The 24,360-nt window shown below is 42.5% G+C and overlaps 2 protein-coding genes across 3 annotated transcripts; both read right to left on the bottom strand.

The window, feature by feature from the left end:
* On the bottom strand, positions 1 to 5,097 carry LOC139558696 (transcription factor 19-like). Its single transcript, XM_071374017.1, has 4 exons — positions 4,858 to 5,097; positions 3,316 to 3,939; positions 2,158 to 3,142; positions 1 to 1,958 (listed from the first exon to the last, which is right to left on the bottom strand). The coding sequence occupies exons 2-4, from the start codon at positions 3,572 to 3,574 to the stop codon at positions 1,637 to 1,639; spliced, it is 1,566 nt and encodes a 521-aa protein (XP_071230118.1). The 5' UTR covers positions 3,575 to 3,939; positions 4,858 to 5,097; the 3' UTR covers positions 1 to 1,636.
* A 6,379-nt stretch (positions 5,098 to 11,476) lies between these two features.
* On the bottom strand, positions 11,477 to 24,135 carry LOC139559000 (uncharacterized). 2 transcript variants are annotated; one of them, XM_071374587.1, is made up of 10 exons: positions 23,978 to 24,135; positions 20,908 to 20,969; positions 19,013 to 19,071; positions 18,625 to 18,645; positions 18,192 to 18,464; positions 17,545 to 17,844; positions 17,066 to 17,353; positions 16,591 to 16,769; positions 13,212 to 13,310; positions 11,477 to 12,919 (listed from the first exon to the last, which is right to left on the bottom strand). In XM_071374587.1, exons 3-10 carry the CDS (start codon positions 19,056 to 19,058, stop codon positions 12,497 to 12,499), a joined length of 1,629 nt encoding a protein of 542 aa, XP_071230688.1. In that variant the 5' UTR covers positions 19,059 to 19,071; positions 20,908 to 20,969; positions 23,978 to 24,135; the 3' UTR covers positions 11,477 to 12,496. The 2 variants fall into 2 exon arrangements, with proteins under 2 accessions (XP_071230688.1, XP_071230687.1); XM_071374586.1 differs by lacking the exon at positions 20,908 to 20,969.
* Positions 24,136 to 24,360: the final 225 nt, after the last annotated feature.

Here is a 24,360-nt window from a genome sequence, read left to right as displayed (position 1 = left end):
TAAAAAAAATGTAATACCTTTTATTTCTTCCCTGGTAACTTTCAAGACAAATACCAATAATCGGAGACATCCAACTGGGACGTGCCCTTACGAGCTGATCTTCTAATCATTAAAGTGAAGACTGTTGTTATACATCTGGTGGAGCAAACCCTACTCCTGGAGATCAAATGGGTGAGCAGGCTTTTGCTCCAGCCCTGTTATATCTCACCTGTTTCAGCCGATCAAGGTCCTAAGGAGCAACTGATTACTACAATCAGGTGAGTTATAGGGCTTGAACAAAACCCTGCACAAGGGTAGCTCCACAAGAGTGTTGGTCATGCCTCCTCTACAACTTGATGAAGGTAAACTCCACCCACAAATCTTCTGGTATTTGTTTCATTAGTCCATTGTTGACATGTTTTGCTAGGTAGCCTAGTGGTTAGAGCGTTGGGCCAGTAACTGAAAGGTTGCTGGATCAAATCCCCAAGCTGACAAGGTCATTCTGCGCCTGATCTGTCGTTGTAAATAAGAACTTGTTCTTAACTGACTTGCCGTGTTGAATAAAGATTCCAAAATCATCCCTGTATGATTCATTTTGGAAAAAGCTGTATCATACGATGCTAAATGCATCATATGGGGATGATCTGTCATTAAAAAGTTACATATCTTGAAAACATGATTGCTGACAAGCAAAACATTTTGAGATTATGTCAACAATGGAACAAATACCAAAATAGTTTCTGGGTGGAGTTTCTCTAAATCTATGTGTGCTATGGACAGACATGCATACGGTACATACTGTTGCATACGGTACATACTGTTGCATACGGTACATACTGTTGCATACGGTTAGAGATGTAAATCAAAGTCATCAGCTTATGTTAATCAGAAGACAAAAAAACAAGTCAGCATGTCATAGATCTGAATTCTCAAATATCAAAACAGCCTTTTATAGAAGATTAAAACAACTACTAAAGACAGTAGGAACACAGAAAACCCATGCTCCTCCTTGCGTAAACATCTTTACTCAACGGGATAGAACCAAGCTAAGCAAATCCTTGCTCGATTCATTTTTTTGTGTGATGAGAGTATTGCAATGCATATTGTTACTGCAGATATGAATTCGGTGAATTCTCCAATACCACCTCCATTAGCCCCAATCAACAGCAGGTTATTCACAACCCGATATCAAAGTACTTAGCACATGAATTTATAAACCTGCTGTCTGTCACTGTACATGTACTTGTTTCCAGACTTATACTGTACACCAGAGAGTAGCCTTTGTGTAGCTGAAATAGTTCCAACACAGTTAATTTCAGTCCCCGGGGTTTCCACTGCTAACCCGAGTCCTAGCTTTCACTCTTCGCCAAACAGTTGCGCAACAGAGCGAGCGTGGATGAACACTTTGAAAAATGTCAGTTTAGGACAGCCTCTAACTATCACGTAGATGAGACCCACCCCACTGTCCATGACAGCCCCAGTCGCAACTAAAAACCTCCACAAACACTGTACAACATCTACTTTAAAAATCATACAATCCCCATTATACAACAGTCTTTTTTTTTCTTTCTCCGTAAACAAGCCCCAAATTCACTGTGGTATGATTAAGGCATTTAAGTGTGTTCTAGTTTAGGGGCTGTGACCCACTCCTGCTGTATCAGCAGCAGCCACAGTGGAAGTCTGCGTTGGGGTCCAGCAGGAGGTTCTTGCGGTCGCAGTGCAGGCAGTCCAGGTGGTACCAGGCGTCGCAGTCGTCACACTGGACCCACTGCACCGTGTCCTGCTGGGGCAGGCGGCAGTTTGGCGCGGCACACGGCTCCACCCCCTGGGATACTACCCCCTCCTCTTCGTCTTCTGAGGAGGACGAGGAGGAGCTCGAAGAGGAGGACGAGGAGGATGTGGAGGAAGATGAGGAAGAGGAAGGAGGGGGAAGGGAGGGCCGCGGAGGAGGGTGCTTCCTTGGTCGGCCCCGCCGCTTGCTGGAGAGGGGAGAAAAGCAAGGTGTGAGTGTCACATTTGACTTTCAATATATTAACTCGATTTCACAAAAAAGATCATTTGAGAATGTGAAGAGAACGGAGCATATATATATTTACAGGGAAGGAAAATGTACAATGAAAAAAAACACTAGAGAAATATCACTGTAGTTTGGATGCTGTCACATGGGGGCATTCTCACCCAGCCGTGACATGAAATCTGGCAAACTGCCCTGGCCGTCCTCTCTCCTCTTTGCAGATCCTAAGGGACGGGGACACCAGCGAGTAGCTCTCTCCTCCCACCACCATAGGGGAGTACACTGGGGAGCTGTGAGCCCGTCGCCTTCCCCGCCCAGAAGACGGCGGCGGAAAAATATTCTGCTGTCGAAACACAGAGACGTTCATATTTGGGCCAGTCCTTTGATGGTTTGGGTCGATCTCCCGCCTCTGATTGATGTTGAAGGATACGTGGTTGAGTTTGCCGTTAGCGACGATTGCGTGACAGTTTGCAATCGGTTTAGGCACAGGCTTCAGTTCAAACTGGCGTCGTACATCCTGGTCCGTTTTGACTAAAGAAGCGTGGAAACCCTCAGACTCTGACTTGTAGAGGCGTCTTCTCTTCGTCCCTCTCTGGCCGTCCTTCACGCTTCGGTGGTTCCTGGCCTCGTCCGAGCTGTCATCCTCCAGAAGTACAGTGTGGGCTGACTTGCGCCTGCTCTTGGATGACGCCGGGAGTGACTTGGATGAGACCACAGAGGTAGTGGGTGGAAAGGGAGGAGGGGTGGAGGGTGGGACCAAGGATGTAAAAGGCGGGGAGATGGAGTTTGGGTCTGTGATATTGCCGTCACTCCTCTTAAATGTCCAAGGACTCCCATTGATCTTGCTCAGGCTTCCAATGGAATTCAGAATGACAGTCGCCCTGTTGATTGACCAAGTGGAGAGATCCAAGTTGGCCACCGCCTTGCGGTCCAGGCTCGTTCTGATTCGGTTCTTCAGGTCGGAGGAGAAGGTGCCGGCCTTGGGGATGGTGATGGCGTCAAAGTCCAACGGCCGCACGCTAACCTTCTGGAAGAGAAAGTAGAACTCTGGGCTCCCTCGCTCTGATTGGCAGCCGAAGGTGAGTGTGTCACCATCTGAGAGCTCCCATTGGACACTTGGCTGCAGACGGACCTCATTCACCCAAGTACCTGGCATGGGAAGGTGGAGGAGAAAGCTCATTAGATGAAAGGCTTGTAGAATAGAGTTGAATGAGACCTAAGGAAACTAAACACAAGTGTGTGGAGTTGTAGAACATGTAGATAGTTTTTAACAAATAAATACAAAAGTACACTGTAATCATGTGGGATGATGTGGAACTCACCATGGCTGCTCCGGTCCTTTAGCTGCACCTTCCAGCCCCCCTCGGCCGCCCCCTCCACCTCCCTCTCAGCATGCAGCTCGGCATGGATCCGGGACACAGACGTAGAGTCCAGGGTGACATCACACAGCTCTGCCGCACGGCCCAGCCGAAACACTGAGTGAGTCAGCGCCGGCCGGAACGTGTACAGGTCCCGGGCCGAATCTGTGGAGGACGAGCCGATTCTCAGCAGCTGGAAACACGGCTGGACTCCGGACAGCATGGCCACGACACACCGATCCCCACCCCAGTCAGTGACAGATACTTTCTTACATAGAGCTTTCCATGGCTTAAATAGCACTTAAGTCAATAAATGTGATACAAAGCTGTCTGTAATGCTGGTAAAAGCTTTGTTCTTAGTATGTGGTGTTGAATGAATTTGAACAGAGTAAACATTCAAACTCTTGTTTTAACAGTGAAAGTTAAAACAAATGTTGTATACAATCTATAACCTGCACGGTTAGTTGCTGAGTAACGTCATCTAAATATCAGTTGTAATGCTAATGGTTACAGTTGACTAAGCTAACTAGTTCATAAATTGACACTAAAAGGCTGGGGGATAGAACTGGCAGCTTGAGGTAGTTCAATCTGAAAAGAAGAGGGAGATTCTAAGACAGCATGCCCACGATTCAACAAACTATATTTTGAAAGCGGAAGCAAAGTACTTTAAGCATATTTGTTCATTTCAGTCTCCTCCATCTCTCCTAACCGAAGTTATTTGTAAGGATTTTGTTTCTATTAATAACGTAAAATTAACAGTTGTACAGAAAGACTCATGTGAAGGCTAAATTACAGAGGAGGAACTTCTTGACGCAGTTAAAGCCTTTAAGTCCGGGAAAACTCCAGGCCTGGATGGCAACTCCAGGTCTACAACAAAATGTCACTTGTAGGCACCCCAAAAGGCTAGGGCCAGCTCTGACTGCATGTATTGGTATAGAGGTGGGTATGAGCCACTGTGGCCCCCTCATCATGAGTTCAGATTGTGGCCCCCACCCCGATCAAAGTTGCCCATCCCTGCCCCATCTAGTGCATTCATCTGGATCTGAGAAAAGTTACATAAATGAAAAATATGCATCAAAATAGACTTTTACATGTAGTTGAATAGTAGTAGGTGCTACCTTGGCGTTATGATCATTCACAAATATGATGCACATTGTTATATGAAAAACAAAAATTGCATGTAGGTAGCTAATAGCTAACGTTACTGGATGCCTGACAGACAGTGTTCGTGATTTGCTCGTGTAACTCAAGGCTCGTGCCATGCTATGGCACAGGGACAAAGCAGGGGACAGCAAGTGAATCACTTTTGTTAGCTAGCTAAATTACAACGACTATTTTTGCAAAGATGACTCTACAAATGTCAACAAACTGTAATATATTGTTACACCGATTAAGAGGTGCATATCATTAAGAACTCAAAATACACTACTAGGAAAAATTATTTCACAATCAAGGCGTAGACAGCTGGATAGTTCCTGTAATCCACATTGAAAGTCATAACGTTACCTCCACAAAAGTGGGTCGAATCCGGTGCACTTGAATTCTCTTCCACTGCCTAAATATGATGCTAAGGATGCCGATTGTTTAAAACTGTCGATATACTTTAGTATTTTGATCACTTTTGACTTATGTCCAATTTAATCGTCGTTCTTTGCTAAACAGAGGTTTTCGCGTTCTTTTCGCCAGGAAGTCCTTTGAAATTTGGCGCGCCAGCCGGGCTTTCTTGCGCGAGATTCCACGCCACTTCCGCCCGCCTCCGTGCTGTCACTCACAGCTATGGCACGGTTTTTAATGAAACTCAGTCACTGCACAAAGAGGTAGCTACCTCCCCTGCTACTACATATAAAACTTTCAGGTTAGTTAGTTAGAACAGTGCACTGCAGCACCTGCTGTAGCTACAGATTGTAGGCCTACTACACCAGATAATGTTATATAACCAAAGATTTTTGGTGTCCATTACTAAATGTCACTGGTTTAACTAAACAAAACTTCTCCATAGATCTTTCAACTAACCTACAAAAAAAAACTGAGAAAACTAAGAAAGGTTCCTCACCATTTTAGCTGCCGCACATCTAGAATTTCCCAGCATCTTTGCCGGAACTAGTCGTTTCTAGGCGACAGTGCAACTAAAATAAAGATACATGCAAGAGGCATATCTCACTCGATAAAAATCATGGATTTACTATTTGAGTTCTCTGGTGTTTGTAGAACCACCTGCAACTGGACACTGACATTTATAAGATACCTGTTTTCCTGAATCGAGAATGAAGACAGTATCGCCAAATGCAGGTTAATCGAACAATTGTTGGTATAGTTTTGTATATAGGCAAACCTGTAACATCTAGTAATGGACAACACAAATCTTTGCTTATATCACATCATCTGGTGTCACAATCTGTAGCTACACCTGCAGTAGGCCCTATGTCTACACATTACAGGAGGAAACTCGATTCACTTCCAGAATTTGACTTCATTATGGAAATGTCTTTCCCAATCCTGCTACACCAAGAAGGTTCCCTAGTGAGTTTACCTCAGCTTAATATTTTTGTTCCAAAAACGTAAATCATTATATTGGAAGAATATATTTCAGACATGGCACTGACACAAGACACAATAAGTCTCTTCAAAATCCTTTAATGGACATTGCTCATTCATTACAGAAAAAAACAACATATAAAAAAAATTCTGTGCATGATGCCAAAAGTATAACATTTTATAAATTGTTAATTATAGCATACAAGGGTATAGTTGTTTCTACATGATAGCGAAGTATTATAAAAGTCAATGATAATATAGCTGGGGAACCAACAGTAAGAATTCTGGACTTAAACCTAAGAGACAAGTTTGGAAAGTCATTCATTTTAAATTAAACAAAAAAATAAAATGCAATAATAACAACCAAGGTTAGCATGCATCGTTTAATTTGCAGAAGCAGTTTTCCTGAATATATCTGACATTTTCCCACCAAGGGATCTGAAATAAACCTGCCAGGTAGGTATAACATTCAGCTGATTTCAGCTATGTACTGCGGGCTAGTGAACTCAACCCTGAAGTAGGTAAACTGGACATATATTGCTGAATACTAAATACTACTGAGTCTTGTTTAAAGGATGCACATACATGGTAGGCTCAATAATGAATGGTCAAACTTTGTTGCCAAAATCACACATTATTTTCCTGTATATAGCATAAAGTCGCCCCAAGACTTACTCTCACCCCTGGGTGACCATTTGCTTGCATACCATGTAGGCTGACATCAATATTAAGAAAATAGAATTTAATGCAGGTGCAGGTCGACAAAAAACTTGACCTCTCTTTCTAGCATTCCGACACGTTTTCTCCCTTTATTCTTTATGTTTTTTCAAGACAAACATTTCCTACGTCGTCACATCATAGTAATGTACTACCCATTCCAATGAACCTCAAAAAAAAGAAACTGGTACACTTGAAAATTGCAGAGCTGATTTTGTAATGGCTTTTGCGGGCGAGGTGTACATTATTCCAGTCTTAGCCATAGTAATATTGACAATGAGAATACCTCATTGACTGCATGAACAGACACCAACAGGATAGGACCTACAGTGCAATTTAAATAGTACAGTATTCCTGCTGTCTCACAGGCAATATACAGGTCAGCATGCAGCAGTAGTTTTTGGGAATACTACAGCTATGACAGCAGTTATCTGCATAAGAAGACAAAATATTAGTTATAGTCGTGATACTAAGAGTTCTGACGAAATGTTCAAGCGCGTCAAGCATTTTTCCAAAAACATTCTCAGGCGCTGATACTATAGCGTGATAGGTAGATGATATGTGACGCAACAGAGAGCGGAAGAGAAAGGGAGACAGAAAAATAGACATTTTACTGCTCTTATGTCTTCTCAGTCACTCAGTCTAAGGCATCTCATATATTATGTGTATCAGTATCTATCTACTGTGAACTTAGTGAAAGGATAAATGACACAATTCAGGGATATAAAATGTTGCATAACTTTGCAGTAAGAAACAGTATTTGCTATGCACATGCAATATATCTAGGCTATATACAAGAGTGCTTGAAAGTGAGCTTTGGGTAATGTTTGTAAGGTATAGTATGTGTGTATGAATTGTAGATATACTTTTTTTTTACCCAGTTGAAAAAATAATACTAATTTTGGTGCTATAGCACGGATATTGCTCAAGATTCAATCAGAAGTAAATTATCTAAAATCGGAATGGGTCAAATATACCTCACCAGACCATGAATTCAGTAGCTTTGTTACCTGATATGGAAGGGATAGCTTTAACGATTAGGTGGCTTTTACATTGTCTTTAGTCAACGTTGTTATCCATCCTAATCTAATCAGTGCAAATTCAGCACCAATTTAACACATATCTATAAAATTGTAATACTCCACAAAACCAAGATAATAGCCGATAGAATATCAACAATCAAGTAGCTACATCATATATGATTCATTTATACATAAGATATTTATGCTGTCCAGTATTCTCATGTTGCATTAAAAACAATTAAACCTTCATTTTAAACAAAAAAGCAAAGTAGAATCATACTTGTATTTTGCAGGTATTATTATTTACAATAGCTGCAATAAAATAAAAAACATTTAAAAACATTTTTGTTACACGTGGACTTTTTCTCATGTAATTATATTTGTGCTTTTTCTTTCTGACACCAATCATGTTTGACTTACTCTCTTGAGTTCCTCTCATGGATATCCTAAATCGGTTACAACACGAGGTAGCGATATTGCTAGCAGATGCTGTCCCCCAACAACAACTACGCGTTACACCCCTTCATTACCTTTGCTTTGACATTTTTAACATGGTCAGCTATACACCCACCTATTATCGAATACAGAATGCCTTCGTTAATAATATGCAGAACCTGATTGGACTAGAGTTGAAACCAATGGGAGGCCTTAGTGGAATGGTTTGTCAGATGTTGTAATGGATGTAATAATATACTGTTTCTGAAGCGAATGGGCTGAGGGTGGATGTCTTTGTAATGTATATTTGCAGCAAATGGACTGATGTTATCTGAATGGTCGGCGAACGGTTCTGAGCAGATTGAATAGATCCGGGTTACAACTCGAATAGATCTTAGACAATACAATCATCACGAAATTGCTGGATAAGAATTATGTTCTGTTTTGCATTGTGACTTTGCCGCCTCATTGTAATCTAGTCATTCATCCTCGCCTATCTGGAATACAATGCGTTTACAAAAGATGCTGCACTGAATTGAGATTAAGTAGCTACTGTTATTCGTTTAGAGATTCTGGGTGGGATGTGTGGTTCAAATAAATGAATCTGGCAATATATATTGTGTTAAAAGAGAATGTGTAAAAACCTTCCCCCATAAAGACAGTGATGAATGCAGCAGCAAATACATTGAATCTTAATAACTTGCTGGCTTTGTGGGCGCTCCAGTCTCAGTAAGCAGTGTTTTCAGTCTGTCAGGAAAGTAAGTTGGCTTAATTGTTAGCATTTATCAATTCAGCAATCAGTTCCTTTTGGCTAACAGGGCCATGGAGTCAGGCAAAATAGGAATTAAAAAAGGACATCATGCATGTAATTCCTTCTCAATAGGTCTGCCTTACTTCCTTGCCTTTATTAAAGGGCAGCGATCCAAACGCTCAGGTCCCTTCCAAAAGGATCATTGTCATGTCCCATCCGTCAGAGAAGTTCTAGAAGCCTCTGTTCCAAGGCTTGTTCTGCAGTGGCTGCGGTTCTAATGAGAAACGTGTCCTGATGTGGAGGGGTTTAGAATGACCTGATGTGAAGTTGCCGTTGTATTAATTCCAGGTCATTTGTTTTGCAAGATGAGGGATGTAGTAAACATTTACTGTGCTGGGATGATGTCATCAAAAGTGGCAGAGATTGGACACCTTGTTACATGCCCAGGGACACTACTAGCCTTCTTGCATAGCATGGTGTTATTCAATCTACTAGCTTGTGTCAGTTAGCAAGAATGATGTAAGAAGATCTTGGGGGTTTTAGCTCTCCAACTCTGCTATTCTATAGAGGCTATATGCTCAGACAAGCGCTTTCTCTGAGTTGGTGCCAAAGCCTAATGCCATGCCTGTACTTTCTGTTCATGGTGTCTCTCTGGATGTAATGAAATTGTAGCGGTATAGGCCTATGTCAGATACTCTGGGCTTATGTTTGTCAGAAGCATTTTTTTACCGAGATTTATCTAAAAATAAAGTTGTCTTTATTTTGTTAATCTAGTATTACAATGTTATTCATATAATTAATTTGGTCTATTACCATATGTCATATATTTTGCTGCTATGTCCCCACATACAGCTGCTATGTCTATGTTCCCACATACAGCTGCTATGTCTATGTTCCCACATACAGCTGCTATGTCTATGTCCCCACATACAGCTGCTATGTCTCTACATACAGCTGCTATGTCTATGTTCCCACATACAGCTGCTATGTCTATGTCCCTACATACAGCTGCTATGTCTATGTCCCCACATACAGCTGCTATGTCTATGTTCCCACATACAGCTGCTATGTCTATGTTCCCACATACAGCTGCTATGTCTATGTCCCTACATACAGCTGCTATGTCTATGTCCCCACATACAGCTGCTATGTCTATGTTCCCACATACAGCTGCTATGTCTATGTTCCCACATACAGCTGCTATGTCTATGTCCCCACATACAGCTGCTATGTCTATGTTCCCACATACAGCTGCTATGTCTATGTTCCCACATACAGCTGCTATGTCTATGTTCCCACATACAGCTGCTATGTCTATGTTCCCACATACAGCTGCTATGTCTATGTCCCTACATACAGCTGCTATGTCTATGTCCCTACATACAGCTGCTATGTCTATGTTCCCACATACAGCTGCTATGTCTATGTTCCCACATACAGCTGCTATGTCTATGTTCCCACATACAGCTGCTATGTCTATGTCCCTACATACAGCTGCTATGTCTATGTCCCTACATACAGCTGCTATGTCTATGTCCCTACATACAGCTGCTATGTCTATGTCCCTACATACAGCTGCTATGTCTATGTCCCTACATACAGCTGCTATGTCTATGTTCCCACATACAGCTGCTATGTCTATGTCCCTACATACAGCTGCTATGTCTATGTCCCCACATACAGCTGCTATGTCTATGTTCCCACATACAGCTGCTATGTCTATGTTCCCACATACAGCTGCTATGTCTATGTCCCCACATACAGCTGCTATGTCTATGTCCCCACATACAGCTGCTATGTCTATGTTCCCACATACAGCTGCTATGTCTATGTCCCTACATACAGCTGCTATGTCTATGTTCCCACATACAGCTGCTATGTCTATGTTCCCACATACAGCTGCTATGTCTATGTCCCTACATACAGCTGCTATGTCTATGTTCCCACATACAGCTGCTATGTCTATGTTCCCACATACAGCTGCTATGTCTATGTCCCCACATACAGCTGCTATGTCTATGTTCCCACATACAGCTGCTATGTCTATGTCCCTACATACAGCTGCTATGTCTATGTCCCCACATACAGCTGCTATGTCTATGTTCCCACATACAGCTGCTATGTCTATGTTCCCACATACAGCTGCTATGTCTATGTCCCTACATACAGCTGCTATGTCTATGTCCCTACATACAGCTGCTATGTCTATGTTCCCACATACAGCTGCTATGTCTATGTTCCCACATACAGCTGCTATGTCTATGTCCCCACATACAGCTGCTATGTCTATGTTCCCACATACAGCTGCTATGTCTATGTTCCCACATACAGCTGCTATGTCTATGTTCCCACATACAGCTGCTATGTCTATGTCCCCACATACAGCTGCTATGTCTATGTCCCCACATACAGCTGCTATGTCTATGTTCCCACATACAGCTGCTATGTCTATGTCCCCACATACAGCTGCTATGTCTATGTTCCCACATACAGCTGCTATGTCTATGTTCCCACATACAGCTGCTATGTCTATGTTCCCACATACAGCTGCTATGTCTATGTTCCCACATACAGCTGCTATGTCTATGTTCCCACATACAGCTGCTATGTCTATGTTCCCACATACAGCTGCTATGTCTATGTCCCCACATACAGCTGCTATGTCTATGTCCCCACATACAGCTGCTATGTCTATGTTCCCACATACAGCTGCTATGTCTATGTCCCCACATACAGCTGCTATGTCTATGTCCCCACATACAGCTGCTATGTCTATGTCCCCACATACAGCTGCTATGTCTATGTTCCCACATACAGCTGCTATGTCTATGTCCCCACATACACTACTGGTGGTAAGAGCATTCAATGCTCATAAGAAAGATAGATCAAATATATTGTAGCTCTGTCAAAAATGTTTACATTTTTGTCATGAGAAGAATTCTGGGATTCATTTTTACAGGGGTATAAAAAAATGTACTCAGAAATCAGTGTGCTCTCATTCCTAGTAATCTTAATGTATTTTCATTAATCATCACAATGCATTTTCCCTTAGTCCACCAAGTTATCTTAGATATTATCTCTTAGGCCAAGAGAGGCATGCATGCACTATGCGGTCATTAATACTATCAATTGCCTCTTGGGCCAGCTAAGGCTAAATCCTGGCTTTTAAGTCTAATTTAAATGCATGTGTAACAGGGGTCAGTCTGCTGCTAACAGCTTAGCTTCCTCCACTGTCCGACTGCCCCATACTAGGCTCGAACCAGTGATCCTCTGCTTCGCAACACACGTGACCGCCCTGCGTGACAACGTTCCAACGTGTTGAGCCTCCCAAAAGGTATCAATTGGATGGCTCCATCCGCGACATTTCAAGCTAGCTGTGGAGGGAGCTTACGGTACGTTCTTAACTCTGTTTACACATGCATTTCCTGTATGCACAGAATTCATGCGTTCTAATGAGCTAGGGTCTTGTATTTTTTCTTTAGGGATTAAGTCTAGTGCATTTAGACTGGCAATTTTTACACCAAGCATTTTTGTGTCGTTTTAGTTTATAAAAGCAGTGATCAGGAATTGGGTTATGTCTGCGTGTGTGGGGGGGGGGGGGGGGGGGGGGGACGCTGAAGAGTAAAGGTTGTTAGGGTGTCCGGTGGTTTGTGTCTGTGCTTTTAGGAATGCAATGCCGGAGCTCTCAGGTGGTGGTGCTCTCTGCAGTGGCATTGGGAACTGCCGGGCTGATAGCTTTACCGGCTGCCTCAAGTGCTGCAGACAGCTCGGCGCCCCTGGATGCCATTTCTGGCGTGGTGACACCCATCAGGTCTTCTTCAGTGGCGTCGGCCTCAGACCGGGCCTGGGTCACGTAGCTGGGGCTCATGGCCGAGTCGGGGGTCCGGTTGGCACTCTGGTCTCCCTCGGGGATGATGGTGGCGGCCACGCTGTCAGAGTTGTTGAGGAGCAGCTTGTGGGAGGTGAAGGTCTGGGGCACGTCCGTCTCACATTCGCTGTCCAACGGGAAGGCGGAGGAGTTGAACTCTACCCCCGAGTCGCTCATCTCCAGGAAGTTCTTGTCCGAGGAGAGAGTGTGGTAGCGGCCTGCTTTGGATACCTCCAGACCCTGTGGAAGGAAAGTAACGTGGGGGGGAGGGGAGAGTAAAGAAAGAGTCAGCAAAAAAGGAACATGAATGATTAATTTTGTTTGTTTCTGCAAATGTAGTCTAGGTACTGCTTGGCGTGGAGACTGGTTATTTTCAGCCTTTTATAGAAACATTACCCCAGTATTTCTGTTTGTCTGTCTACAGTTAAAACATTTGCAATTATAATGGTGGGATGTGTTTTCCTCTTGCACCTTAACATGCTCACCGGTAGACCACTTCCCACCACATTATGTGTCCCTGAGCCCTGCTTACCTTAATGGTGACCTCCGTGCTTTCTGTAGCATTGCTGTTGTCCCACGTAGACGCCAAAGTGGATTCCTCAGCGAACCGTGTATAGGCCTCTTGAACAACCTACCAACGACAACACAAGAGGGTCGTATTTTAGCAGGAAGCCACGGAAAGCACATTACAGCAGCAATCACAAGTTCACTTCACCATGTACGCTGCGAATCATAAAGAATACTTACGGGTAAATAGGAGTTGGCACACAAAAAGCACATGTACTGCACGCTAAGCTCTTATATAGATTTATAAGATCATCAGGTGTATATATAGTGACACATTGAGAGACTGGAGTTGTTGGCTCGAAAATAACACCCTGGAAGTTTAGAGGAAAAGGCTTCAGGGAACCATCGTTCTTGAGGGACAGGGAATCGCATACTAGAGTGTGTCAGGAGAGAGATCGAGGTAGATCAATCGATTTTCATGTCGGAACACTCCGGAAACTGCTGTTGCGACCGCAAAGCCAATCAGACAAGCTGTCCAGGTTTGTCGCTTAGTCTCCAGAAATCTATGGCTAAATCCATAATGAAGAGGGACATGAAGCTTCGCTGCATTTGAATAGTTTCGTCTAAACCTCCAGAGGGAACACCTTACATAGGGATTAGAACAGTAGAGGCCCCTCACATCATGTCACAATATATTCAATACATGTAAATTATCTACGGTACACCACGTTCAAACACAAAAATGTACAGCATCAGGTGTACAAAAATTACACAGACACACACATAGACACAGACAAATACGAACAAACATAGAAACGGCACACCTTTGACACAAATTCTGCTGGGCTAGTAGCTGATTAAGCAATATAACCCCCCCCCCCCCCAAAAAAAAACAATGATTGTAATCAAGAATAAGATCTTACATGGATGTACAGTGTCGCGAACTTTGAATAATTACTACAGTGCTTGAATTGGCCCGGCTTCCCAAACCCAGATTAAGCCTGTAACTGGACTAAAAATCACCCTCAACAGAGATTCTCCATTGAGCATGCATTTTAGACCAGGAGTAACCTGTGTCCAGGAAACCCATCCAGTGTGTACACTTAAACTACATGATGTCATAATGCACAATGCTCTTGATGCAGTAATTGATGTGAAGGTCTATTCACTCATCTCCACAGTATTCCAATACTAGAGAACACTAATTGCTATAATACCAGAGTGTACGGCTGTGATAATCTTAGTCCAGGCGGCAACTTAATCCAGTGTACTATACAGCCTAATCCCACATTATGTCTGTATACTCTGCATGTACTGTAAGTGTGCTACTAACTACGTGTAACAAACTCCCTCACGACGCCAGGTCAGCGGAGTCAATCACCACCTTCCGGAGACACCTGAAACCCCACCTCTTTAAGGAATACCTAGGATAGGATAAAGTAATCCTTCTAACCCCCCCCCCTTAAAAGAGTTAGATGCACTATTGTAAAGTGGTTGTTCCACTGGATATCATAAGGTGAATGCACCAATTTGTAAGTCGCTCTGGATAAGAGCGTCTGCTAAATGACTTAAATGTAATGTAAATGTGTAAAAATCCTGCAATTCACAACGTATCCACAGCATATAATCAAGAAAACAAGTGGTAGATCTAGTCCAGTATCACCAAGCCGATGAATATGTTAATCACTACTGCCCCGATCTTAGACAAACGCACAGCAGATGCACACACATCAGCACATACTCGCACATACTCGCACATACTCACACATACACATAAATACATGTTTACCTTGTAATTCCGCATCCAACAACAATATATGTGGATGTGTGCTTGAAAAAAGCTGAATCGTATTGGACGGCTGCATCTGTATGCTTATTTGCACTGAGGCTAGGACTGCAGTTATCATGAATAAATAACTGCTGCAGTTATTTGTCAGTTTGGAGATTAGCGAAAAGAGGGAGGGGTGAGGAATGGATGGCACAGACAAATAATCACTGATGGTGGTAGGAGGCCCACACAACATAGTGACACTATGACCATCCCCAGAGCGTTAGTACAAACACCAATACAGATTCATCCACTTAACACTACAGAATGAAGCCAGAACACAGTTCTCTCACCAAGCAGAGGCTCCGTCGGAGGCTCCTTTAATAGGGAGAAACGTAACGCAAAGGCAAAACGTTAACTAGATTTCCCCCCAATTTGTAATTAGGCCGACATCTATTGTGTGGACCAATTGAGATAGAGATTAAGATGGGTGGACAATGGCAACATTGTGGGCTGCAGACAGAACACTTGAAATTACAACTATGATGGAATCTGCCATATGGAGAGAGTGATGACTGATGATATATGGATGATCTCATTTTGTGTGATTCAAAGCACCACACATCCAGGAAGCAGACATTGGGCAGACCGGTTTCGTTCCTTGGTGAATTCCAGCAAATTAATCAAAGTTAATTAGGACCTGAAGTTTAATTAAAGCTAATTATCTGAGGTTTATAGGTCAAGACTAAAGACTAACACAGGAACGCACACTGATGGAGGAAAAGAGAGCGGGACAGGCAAAGGTACACACAAACACACACAAATACAGTTATATGTACACTGACATCTTTCTTTGACCATACTTAAAAGGATAGTGCAACATTTTACAAAATTCCGTACTGGTTACCTTACCCTGTAAGCAGTCTATGGACAAGGCATGACAGCAACCCATGCTTTGGTTTTGTTTCACTTTTTAGCATTTGTGGCACAAATCCAATGCAAGTCAATGGGTACAATATTACAATTTTCACGCTTCATGTCCAAATCATCTCTAAGTAACTACATTCATTTACAAAACCAATTTTAAGATACTTTAGGATGAATTGGACATGAAGAGCGAAAATACTAATGTTGTTCCCATTGACTTGCATTGGATTTGTGCCACTGATGCTAAAAGGTTAGCAGTTTAAACAGTGGCCAGGTGAACAAAACCAAAGCATGAATTGCTGCCGTACCTTATCCATAGACTGCATACAGGGTAAGGAAGCCAATATGTAATTTTGTAAAATGTCTCACTATCCCTTTAAGAGGTCTTACCACCACCATTATTTCTCTTACAATCACTTTGCAATCTGCGACCTGTGTAATAGAAATATGGCATTATCATTTTGGAATCATATTGAGCCATTGTCGCAGTGTGCTATGGTCTACGAGTATATTAGGCCTGGAATCATAGTAACAGGATTCCAAAATACATGAAAATGGCCGATAATTGTAAACTAAGTAAACTAAGTGTTTCGGCGTGAGAATAGCATACATATATGATAAAGCAGATGCTGTTTAACTATAGTACAGGGGTTGGATCATGGTGTCTTAACGTTTTCACCCCCGTTGAGGAGGCGTTAGGGTGAGTTACCTTGACGAATGCGTCTCCATCCCCCTTGCCCGCCTGCTGGGCGATGAGGGCAATATGCCGCGCCTTCTCCGCCCGACGGCGCACATTTATCAGGCAGGAGAGCAGACACACCAGCAAGAGGAGGACCAGGAAGCCCAGTAAGGAGAGGATTGCAACATACAGCGTGGGTAACTTATAGGCTAAAAGAGAGAGGAAAGAAGAGAGAGGGGATGGAGAAAGGAAAGACATGAGGGTAGAGGATGGACAGGAATATGATAAGGAAGATAGGGGAAAGACAAGCAGGCAGAAAGGAACAAAGAAAAGAGGAAAGATGGATGAGAGGCGAATGTGGAGAGTTACAACATCAAAACAAGAGAGTGAAATATACAGTGCCATCGATGACAAGAAGAAGAAAGGGAAAGGAAAGACCATTAATAGAGGTGATAGATGGATCTATATGTTAAAGCCCTAGTCTCCTCCCTGACCCACGGTTTACCTTCCACCTCCAGGTAGATGTTGGTCACAGGGAACCCCAACAGGTCTGTCACTCTGAAGAGCCCCATGTCACTAACCCGGACCCTCTCCAGAATGCACATGGAGCCTTCTACAGTCAGCCTGCCGTCCAGTGATGGGTCCAATGGCACCACTAGCTCTCCTTGCTCTAGTATGACCCGGTCCTTCCGGTCCCAGTCTGGAGTGTACATGAGGTTGACTTTGGTGTGGTCCACAAACAGGTTGATCTTCAAAGTACTGCCATATGATAGGTGGACGAAGTTCTGGTGCTCTTTGGAACAAAGGGGAAAGAGAAAAGGTTGTCAAATAATTCTGGTTGCTCTTATTTTGACTTGTGTCTTCAAGCTTTGTCAATCCTATTTTACCCACACCACTAACCACAATTTCAAACCCCCTAGATCAAGTATTATCTCCCTCTGACATTGACCACTCCCTCTCGGACTTTGGTCTTCCTCATCTCACCTTTCACGTTCAGGCATGACCTCCTCCTGACTTTCCCATCGCGGTCCAGTACGGTGAAGCTTCCCTCGTCTGTCCCCCGCACCATGCTTAGAGTCACCCTTTTCTCGGACACACTCAGACGACCCTTGTACTCCTCTGGGGGGATGGAAGTCTGGTTGAGCAATACCACTGCCGGTGGCTCCGTGGTCTGATTGGCATGGGCTTGACTGGACCTGAACTCCAGGGTGATAGGGCCCAAGATGTCACCGAGTGGGATGTGGTATGTCTCACCGTACTTGACCACCTGCTCCAGCGCGCAATCTGCCAGGGAGCACACAACAGCACAGCACTATGCCTCAGAGCTCTGGGGGAGTATTTTCTTCCTATATAGTTGCATTCGCATCAGAACAATGATCGTAATCGATTGCAGACCAAATGCAACGACGTCAATAATGCCAAAAAAATACGCTCATTTCGATTGACGTCTGCCTCTAAGGGTTACACAGTTTGCGCAGAGTTAGGATACAATCTTAGATAGTGAATGTGTTGGATAAACAGTGGTTTTAAGAAGTATAGAAACAAGTCGATTGCAACGTTGAGAAGAACATTTTGAAGAATTAGAAGAGCTGAAGAATGAATTAACTGTACAGTAATTAGAAGAACAGTACCTCTGACGATGAGGATGATGTGTTTGACATCGGCAGGCACCTCAGTGTTCTTGATCACGTACATGCCCTCTTGCTCCTCCCCCACATCCTCCAGGATGAGGTGCTTGAGGGAGTTGAGCTGGGCCCGTTGGCCCACCACCCGCCCGTCCCTCATCAGGACCACCTCGGCAGTGCGGTTGGAGGCGGGCTTGAACAGAACCTCAGTGCTGACTAGGGATGGGAGTGGGATGTGCACATCCTCGCCGAAAAAAGCAATCTTGTGTTCTTCTTTGACTGAAGAGAGAGAATGTAAAAGAGGTAGAGATTGACAAGGGTATGCAGAGTTTAAGGAACAATATGTCAGAATCAGGGTAAAGTTACTGATGGTATTCATACTTAATCTTCAGGTTTTGACAGTCACTGAAAAAAATCTGTAGATCATGCGTGACTTTACCTTTCAGGGATGCAGTCAGAACTGTAAAGTAAAATATAGATTTATTTTAGCATTACTTTACGTTCTTTGTCAATGTTTACAAAGATCCTTCAAGAAGTTAGAAATCATTTGTACTACTGGATGAGAAACTACTAAACGTGGCAAATATCACAAAACCTTTTGCAATGTAAATGGCCTACATTCTCACTGTAAAAATAGAACTGCTGTCAACATCAAACCCTCCATAAATTAGTGAGGGAAAAAAAAGGAACAGATAATAAATGACTCAATTCATTTTGTACTCATTTGAATAAAATCTGATATAATCATGTGACTGTGTCAAACATTCTTTATGCTCTTTCAACCTCTCAACCTATATCACTGGTGAATAATTCGCCAATATGCTTACCAGTGCATAACACGGCTCCAAACACGGCAACACCAATTATTTTCATCTTGATTGAATCTCTGAAAACACACGATACATTATTATTTTTTTACAGCAGGATATTTCTCATCTAAATATGGATTTAATTATTGTACATGCATGCACAGTATACAAATACCTTTCAAACTAAATTGTAGAGATACAGTATGAAGATGAACAAAACATAATAAGGAATAGTTTAAATCTGGACATGCAGGGCTCAAATGTAATAATCTACTCCTAGTAAATTCTACTGTAACTGGGAGTCTGCAGTGGTAATGACATCATTTCCTGAGGTTAATTGACAGGAGTGGTGTGTAGTTCCTCAGGGCATTAGTCAGCTCTTTTGTGTGATGAGGCTGACCACCATTAGACTAGAGTGGACATGAGCCTAGGCTTGGGCCACCATTCTGCCTACAGTGACAGGAGATGGGGAGTAGGGGAGGGGGAGGATCTAAGTGGCTCCAAGGATCCTAGTGTACAACCATGAAAGAACACAGAGTGCTGTTTAATAAGCATTGCCTCTTTCAGCGGCACAAATGAAGAAATTACAGAACTGTCTATTTGCATCTCATATTCGGGACACAGGCTGAAAATCAAAGTGTAGCCACAGTTTTGAAGGCAATGGGTTTCCAATGGGTTGTATTTAGTACACTAAAAACTAGGGGTTCAACAAGGGTTCTTCTAAGATCCTCAAAGTTCTTTGAAGAACCTTAGGGTTCTTGGCATTGAAAATGGCCCAAATGAGGAGGTGGGGTTCATTGAAGAACCTCCTTAGTTGGTGGGGGTTCTTGCAGGAACCTAACAGCCCAAATGAAACATTTGGATTCAAGGTTGAAAGGACAGCAGGCACAGGTACTTAACTGAAACATTTTAAGATCTCAATTTAGGTAAGGTCTGCCCCTCGTATGATCTAAATTCATATTGTTTTATTATCTTTTCATATTTGTGCAAATCTTTCTAAAACAGAAAAAGAACACAATTCAATGGATATTAATCAACAAAGAGGTAAGACTATGTAGGCTATAAGAACATGTTGAAGGATAGCTGTATTGGGTGCAGATGACTGAACTGCTCACTTTTGTGTCTGTGTCTGCAGGTATACAGACGAGGAGGCATACAAAGGTATGTCAATTAGTACTGGTATGTTATGCATATCACATTTTCCATCCTCCTCTCTTACCTCTTCAATGAATATCCCAGAGGCCTCTACATTATGGACAAGTTATGCGTATGAAAACCATTATCAAAACAGTTTTTTCATTCACATTTACCACAAAAACCAAGGTATGAATACTGTCATGTGCATGTTTTGTTAATCATCTGTTTATTTACTATTTTTTGGATTCACAGACTTCACCCTCCCTACAACTCTGATGAATATAACAGGTTACCTGTTTGATCACCATGCACTGCTAAATCATTCTGGCTATGGATACGGAGAACATCAACACATTAACATCAACACGCCAGATGATATACCCATTGGACTTGGGGCTCTGCTGGGAGTTTACCTCATATTTTTTAATTTTAATTTTGCTTTGCCTCTAAAATCATAATTGACACTGACAACTAAAATATTGTGTTATTGTTGTTATTGTTATGCATATTATTATTATTAACAATAATAATAATAGGTGAGGGGAAGTAGTTAAAAAATTAACCCCAAAAGGTTCTTCAAATGGTTCTTTGAAGATTCATTAAAAGGGTTCTTCAAAGAACTTATAGCGGTTCCCCCACAGTTTCAAGTTGAAGAACCCCGAAAGGATACTCCAGGAACGTTTTCTTTCTTGAGTGTATCAGAGTTTAATAATAGTTCCATACAATATGCCATGCTAATTGAGTGTGAATGGTCGGCTATTATGTTGTACACTTACATTAGCTTATTGCATACTGACCAACTGAGTTGTGCACGATGAGTTGTGCACTTTTTTCAAACCTGGAAGTACAAAGGATGTAAATCAATCAACAAAAGGTTTTGCTTTTGAAGAATGATCAGCTGCTTTGGCCCATTGCCTGAAGGCCAAATAACTCATGGTCGAAAGTAGGCTGTGCTGTTTTCAGAACAAGCCATATATGGTTAGGTCACTCAATATTTGTTTTGTGGGATGTATAGGTGAACTAAAGGTGTTCACCCAAATTTATCGCACATACAGTTGAAGTCGGAAGTTTACATACACCTTAGCCAAATACATTTAAACTCAGTTTTCACAATTCCTGACATTTAATCCTCGTAAAAATCCCCTGTCTTAGGTCAGTTAGGATCACCACTTTATTTTAAGAATGTGAAACATCAGAATAATAGTAGAGAGAATGATTTATTTCAACTTTTATTTCTTTCATCACATTCCCAGTGGGTCAGAAGTTTACATACACTCAATTAGTATTTGGTAGCATTGCCTTTCAATTGTTTAACTTGGGTAAAACATTTTGGGTAGCCTTCCACAAGCTTCCCACAATAAGTTGGGTGAATTTTGGCCCATTCCTCCTGACAGAGCAGGTGTAACTGAGTCAGGTTTGTAGGCCTCCTTGCTCACACACGTTTTTTCAGTTCTGCCCACAAATGTTCTATGGGATTGAGGTCAGGGCTTTGTGATGGCCACTCCAATACCTTGACTTTGTCGTCCTTAAGCCATTTTGCCACAACTTTGGAAGTATGCTTGGGGTCATTGTCCATTTGGAAGACCCATTTGCGACCATGCTTCAACTTCCTGACTGATGTCTTGAGATGTTGCTTCAATATATCCACATAATTTTCCTGCCTCATGATGCCATCTATTTTGTGAAGTGCACCAGTCCCTCCTGCAGCAAAGCACCCCCACAGCATGATGCTGCCACCCCTGTGCTTCACGGTTGGGATGGTGTTCTTCGGCTTGCAAGCCTCCCCCTTTTCCTCCAAACATAACGATGGTCATTATGGCCAAACAGTTCTATTTTTGCTTCATCAGACCAGAGGACATTTCTCCAAAAAGTACAATCTTTGTCCCCATGTGCAGTTGCAAACCGTAGTCTGGCTTTTTTATGGCAATTTTGGAGCAGTGGCTTCTTCCTTGCTGAGCGGCCTTTCAGGTTATGTCGATATAGGACTCATTTTACTGTGCATATAGATACTTTTGTACCTGTTTCCTCCAACATCTTCACAAGGTCCTTTGCTGTTGTTCTGGGATTGATTTGCACTTTTCGCACCAAAGTACGTTCATCTCTAGGAGACAGAATGCTTCTCCTTCCTGACCGGTATGACGGCTGCCTGGTCCCTTGGTGTTTATACTTGCGTACTATTGTTTGTACAGATGAACGTGGTACCTTCAGGTGTTTGGAAAATGCTCCCAAGGATGAACCAGACTTGTGGAGGTCAACAATTTTTTTCCGAGGTCTTGACTGATTTCTTTAGATTTCCCCATGATGTCAAAAGAGGCACTGAGTTTGAAGGTAGGCCTTGAAATACATCCATAGGTACACCTCCAATAGACTCAAATTATGTCAATTAGCCTATCAGAAGCTTCTAAAGCCATGACTTTCTGGAATTTTCCAAGCTGTTTAAAGGCACAGTCAACTTAGTGTATGTAAACTTCTGACCGCTGGAACTGTGATACAGTGAATTATAAGTGAAATAATCTGTCTGTAAACAATTGTTGGAAAAATGACTTGTGTCATGCACAAAGTAGATGTCCTAACCGACTTGCCAAAATTAACAAGAAATGTGTGGAGTGGTTGAAAAACGAGTTTTAATAACTCCAACCTAAGTGTATGTAAACTTCCGACTTCAACTGTATCTCATCAGTTTGACATCCCGTGTCGCTCTACCTCACATATTCGCGCGCGGCATCTTTTTTTATTATTTTTATATCGCTCGGCGGTAAAACAGTGTGCAGTCTGTACACCCGTGGTGCGACAAGGGTGTGTCACGCTTCGCTGCATGGGCTATCCCAACAAGATAAAACACAGCTTTGGTAATGATGAGGAATATACTGCACTGAGGAATTTGGAAGACATGGGGAGACCCCTTCTCGTTCCAGCTACGATTTCTGTCATCCGTGTGGATTTTGGCAAAGCTCGCACTCTCTTTTTTTGCGCGCATCACACGCGCACAAAGGCTCCCTTACTCGCGTCCCCCGTTCACCCCTTCGCACAAGACCAAGTGCCATTGAAAAACCTGTATTCTCTCTTCAGTACATTGAGTATGTGACCAGACCAAACACTTACTTAGCGACTATGCAAAATTTGCCATCTGTCGTTCCCATTAATTACGTAGCCTAACGATTGGGTGTCCTGGCAGGGTATCCACGCATTGGGCAGGACGTCAAACAAATATTGAAGAATAACCAATTTCACATTCAACTACTTACCATTCGTTCATCAATTACATAAACGATTGAGGGGGAGGGTGGATAAAATATATAAAATATAATAGGCTTATGATTTGTCTTTTTTATTCCCAGCCCTATAATAAACTGCACCTTTGATGGGGAGAAGAATAGCCTAGAACAAACGAACCCGCCGCATATTGTTTGTACTGGTGTTTATTGTAAGGATATAGGCTAGAATCTGAAGATGCAGAGGCCGTTACAGCTTTCGAAATAGCATAAATAGCCTATGAAATGCTGCCTGGTGCCCAACAATAGTCATTGTCCCCGTTTCAAATGTTCTATTATTAGCCTTTGTTTATGGGAAGTGCTATACTTTACATGTAAAATAATCATGAGATGTTATGTTTTTGTAGGTGAAGATGAAGGTAATTACTGTCATCCTACCCGTCTCTGCTGCATTACCGGTATCACGCCCTAAATTACCCATATTAGATATAGCTGTTAGACATGCATAAAAAAACAACCAGATAACCTGCCAGCAAACGAAAAAACTGCAAAATTTAACCCATACATTTCTCGGTGAAATAAAAAACCAGTAGAACTGAGCAGATATAGATGCATCATAATTGCTGGTAATTACCTTTCAGACAGGCTTGGATCCGAAAACAGCAGATGGGACTTACGGGGTACAGAAAGTAAGGTTTTCTACTAAATGTAGTTTTTTTTCTTCTTAATATCTTCCCCCTCTCCCTCACCCCCAACCCGTCAAAGAAAGGGACTTCAATGGTGTTACGAATCGGGATTATCTGGAGAGCTTCGGTAGCTGTCGGCTTGTGGTCTGTTAATGATCGGTGGAGCTCGTACCATTCCGTTAGAATCCGGAGGTTCGGCTCTGGAATGCCGCCACTCATATTCATGTGGGATTATGATATGGTATTATGACTTCACATCTTGTTTGTCTTGATGTTTGATTTTAATAACAACAAATATAACAATTTTATTCCAGGAAAGTACCAACAAATT

The sequence above is a fragment of the Salvelinus alpinus genome, chromosome 29, assembly GCF_045679555.1.
Source record: "Salvelinus alpinus chromosome 29, SLU_Salpinus.1, whole genome shotgun sequence".
NCBI lineage: Eukaryota > Metazoa > Chordata > Actinopteri > Salmoniformes > Salmonidae > Salvelinus > Salvelinus alpinus.
Note: the sequence above shows the minus strand (reverse complement) of the source record. Positions and strands in the feature narration are given on the sequence as shown.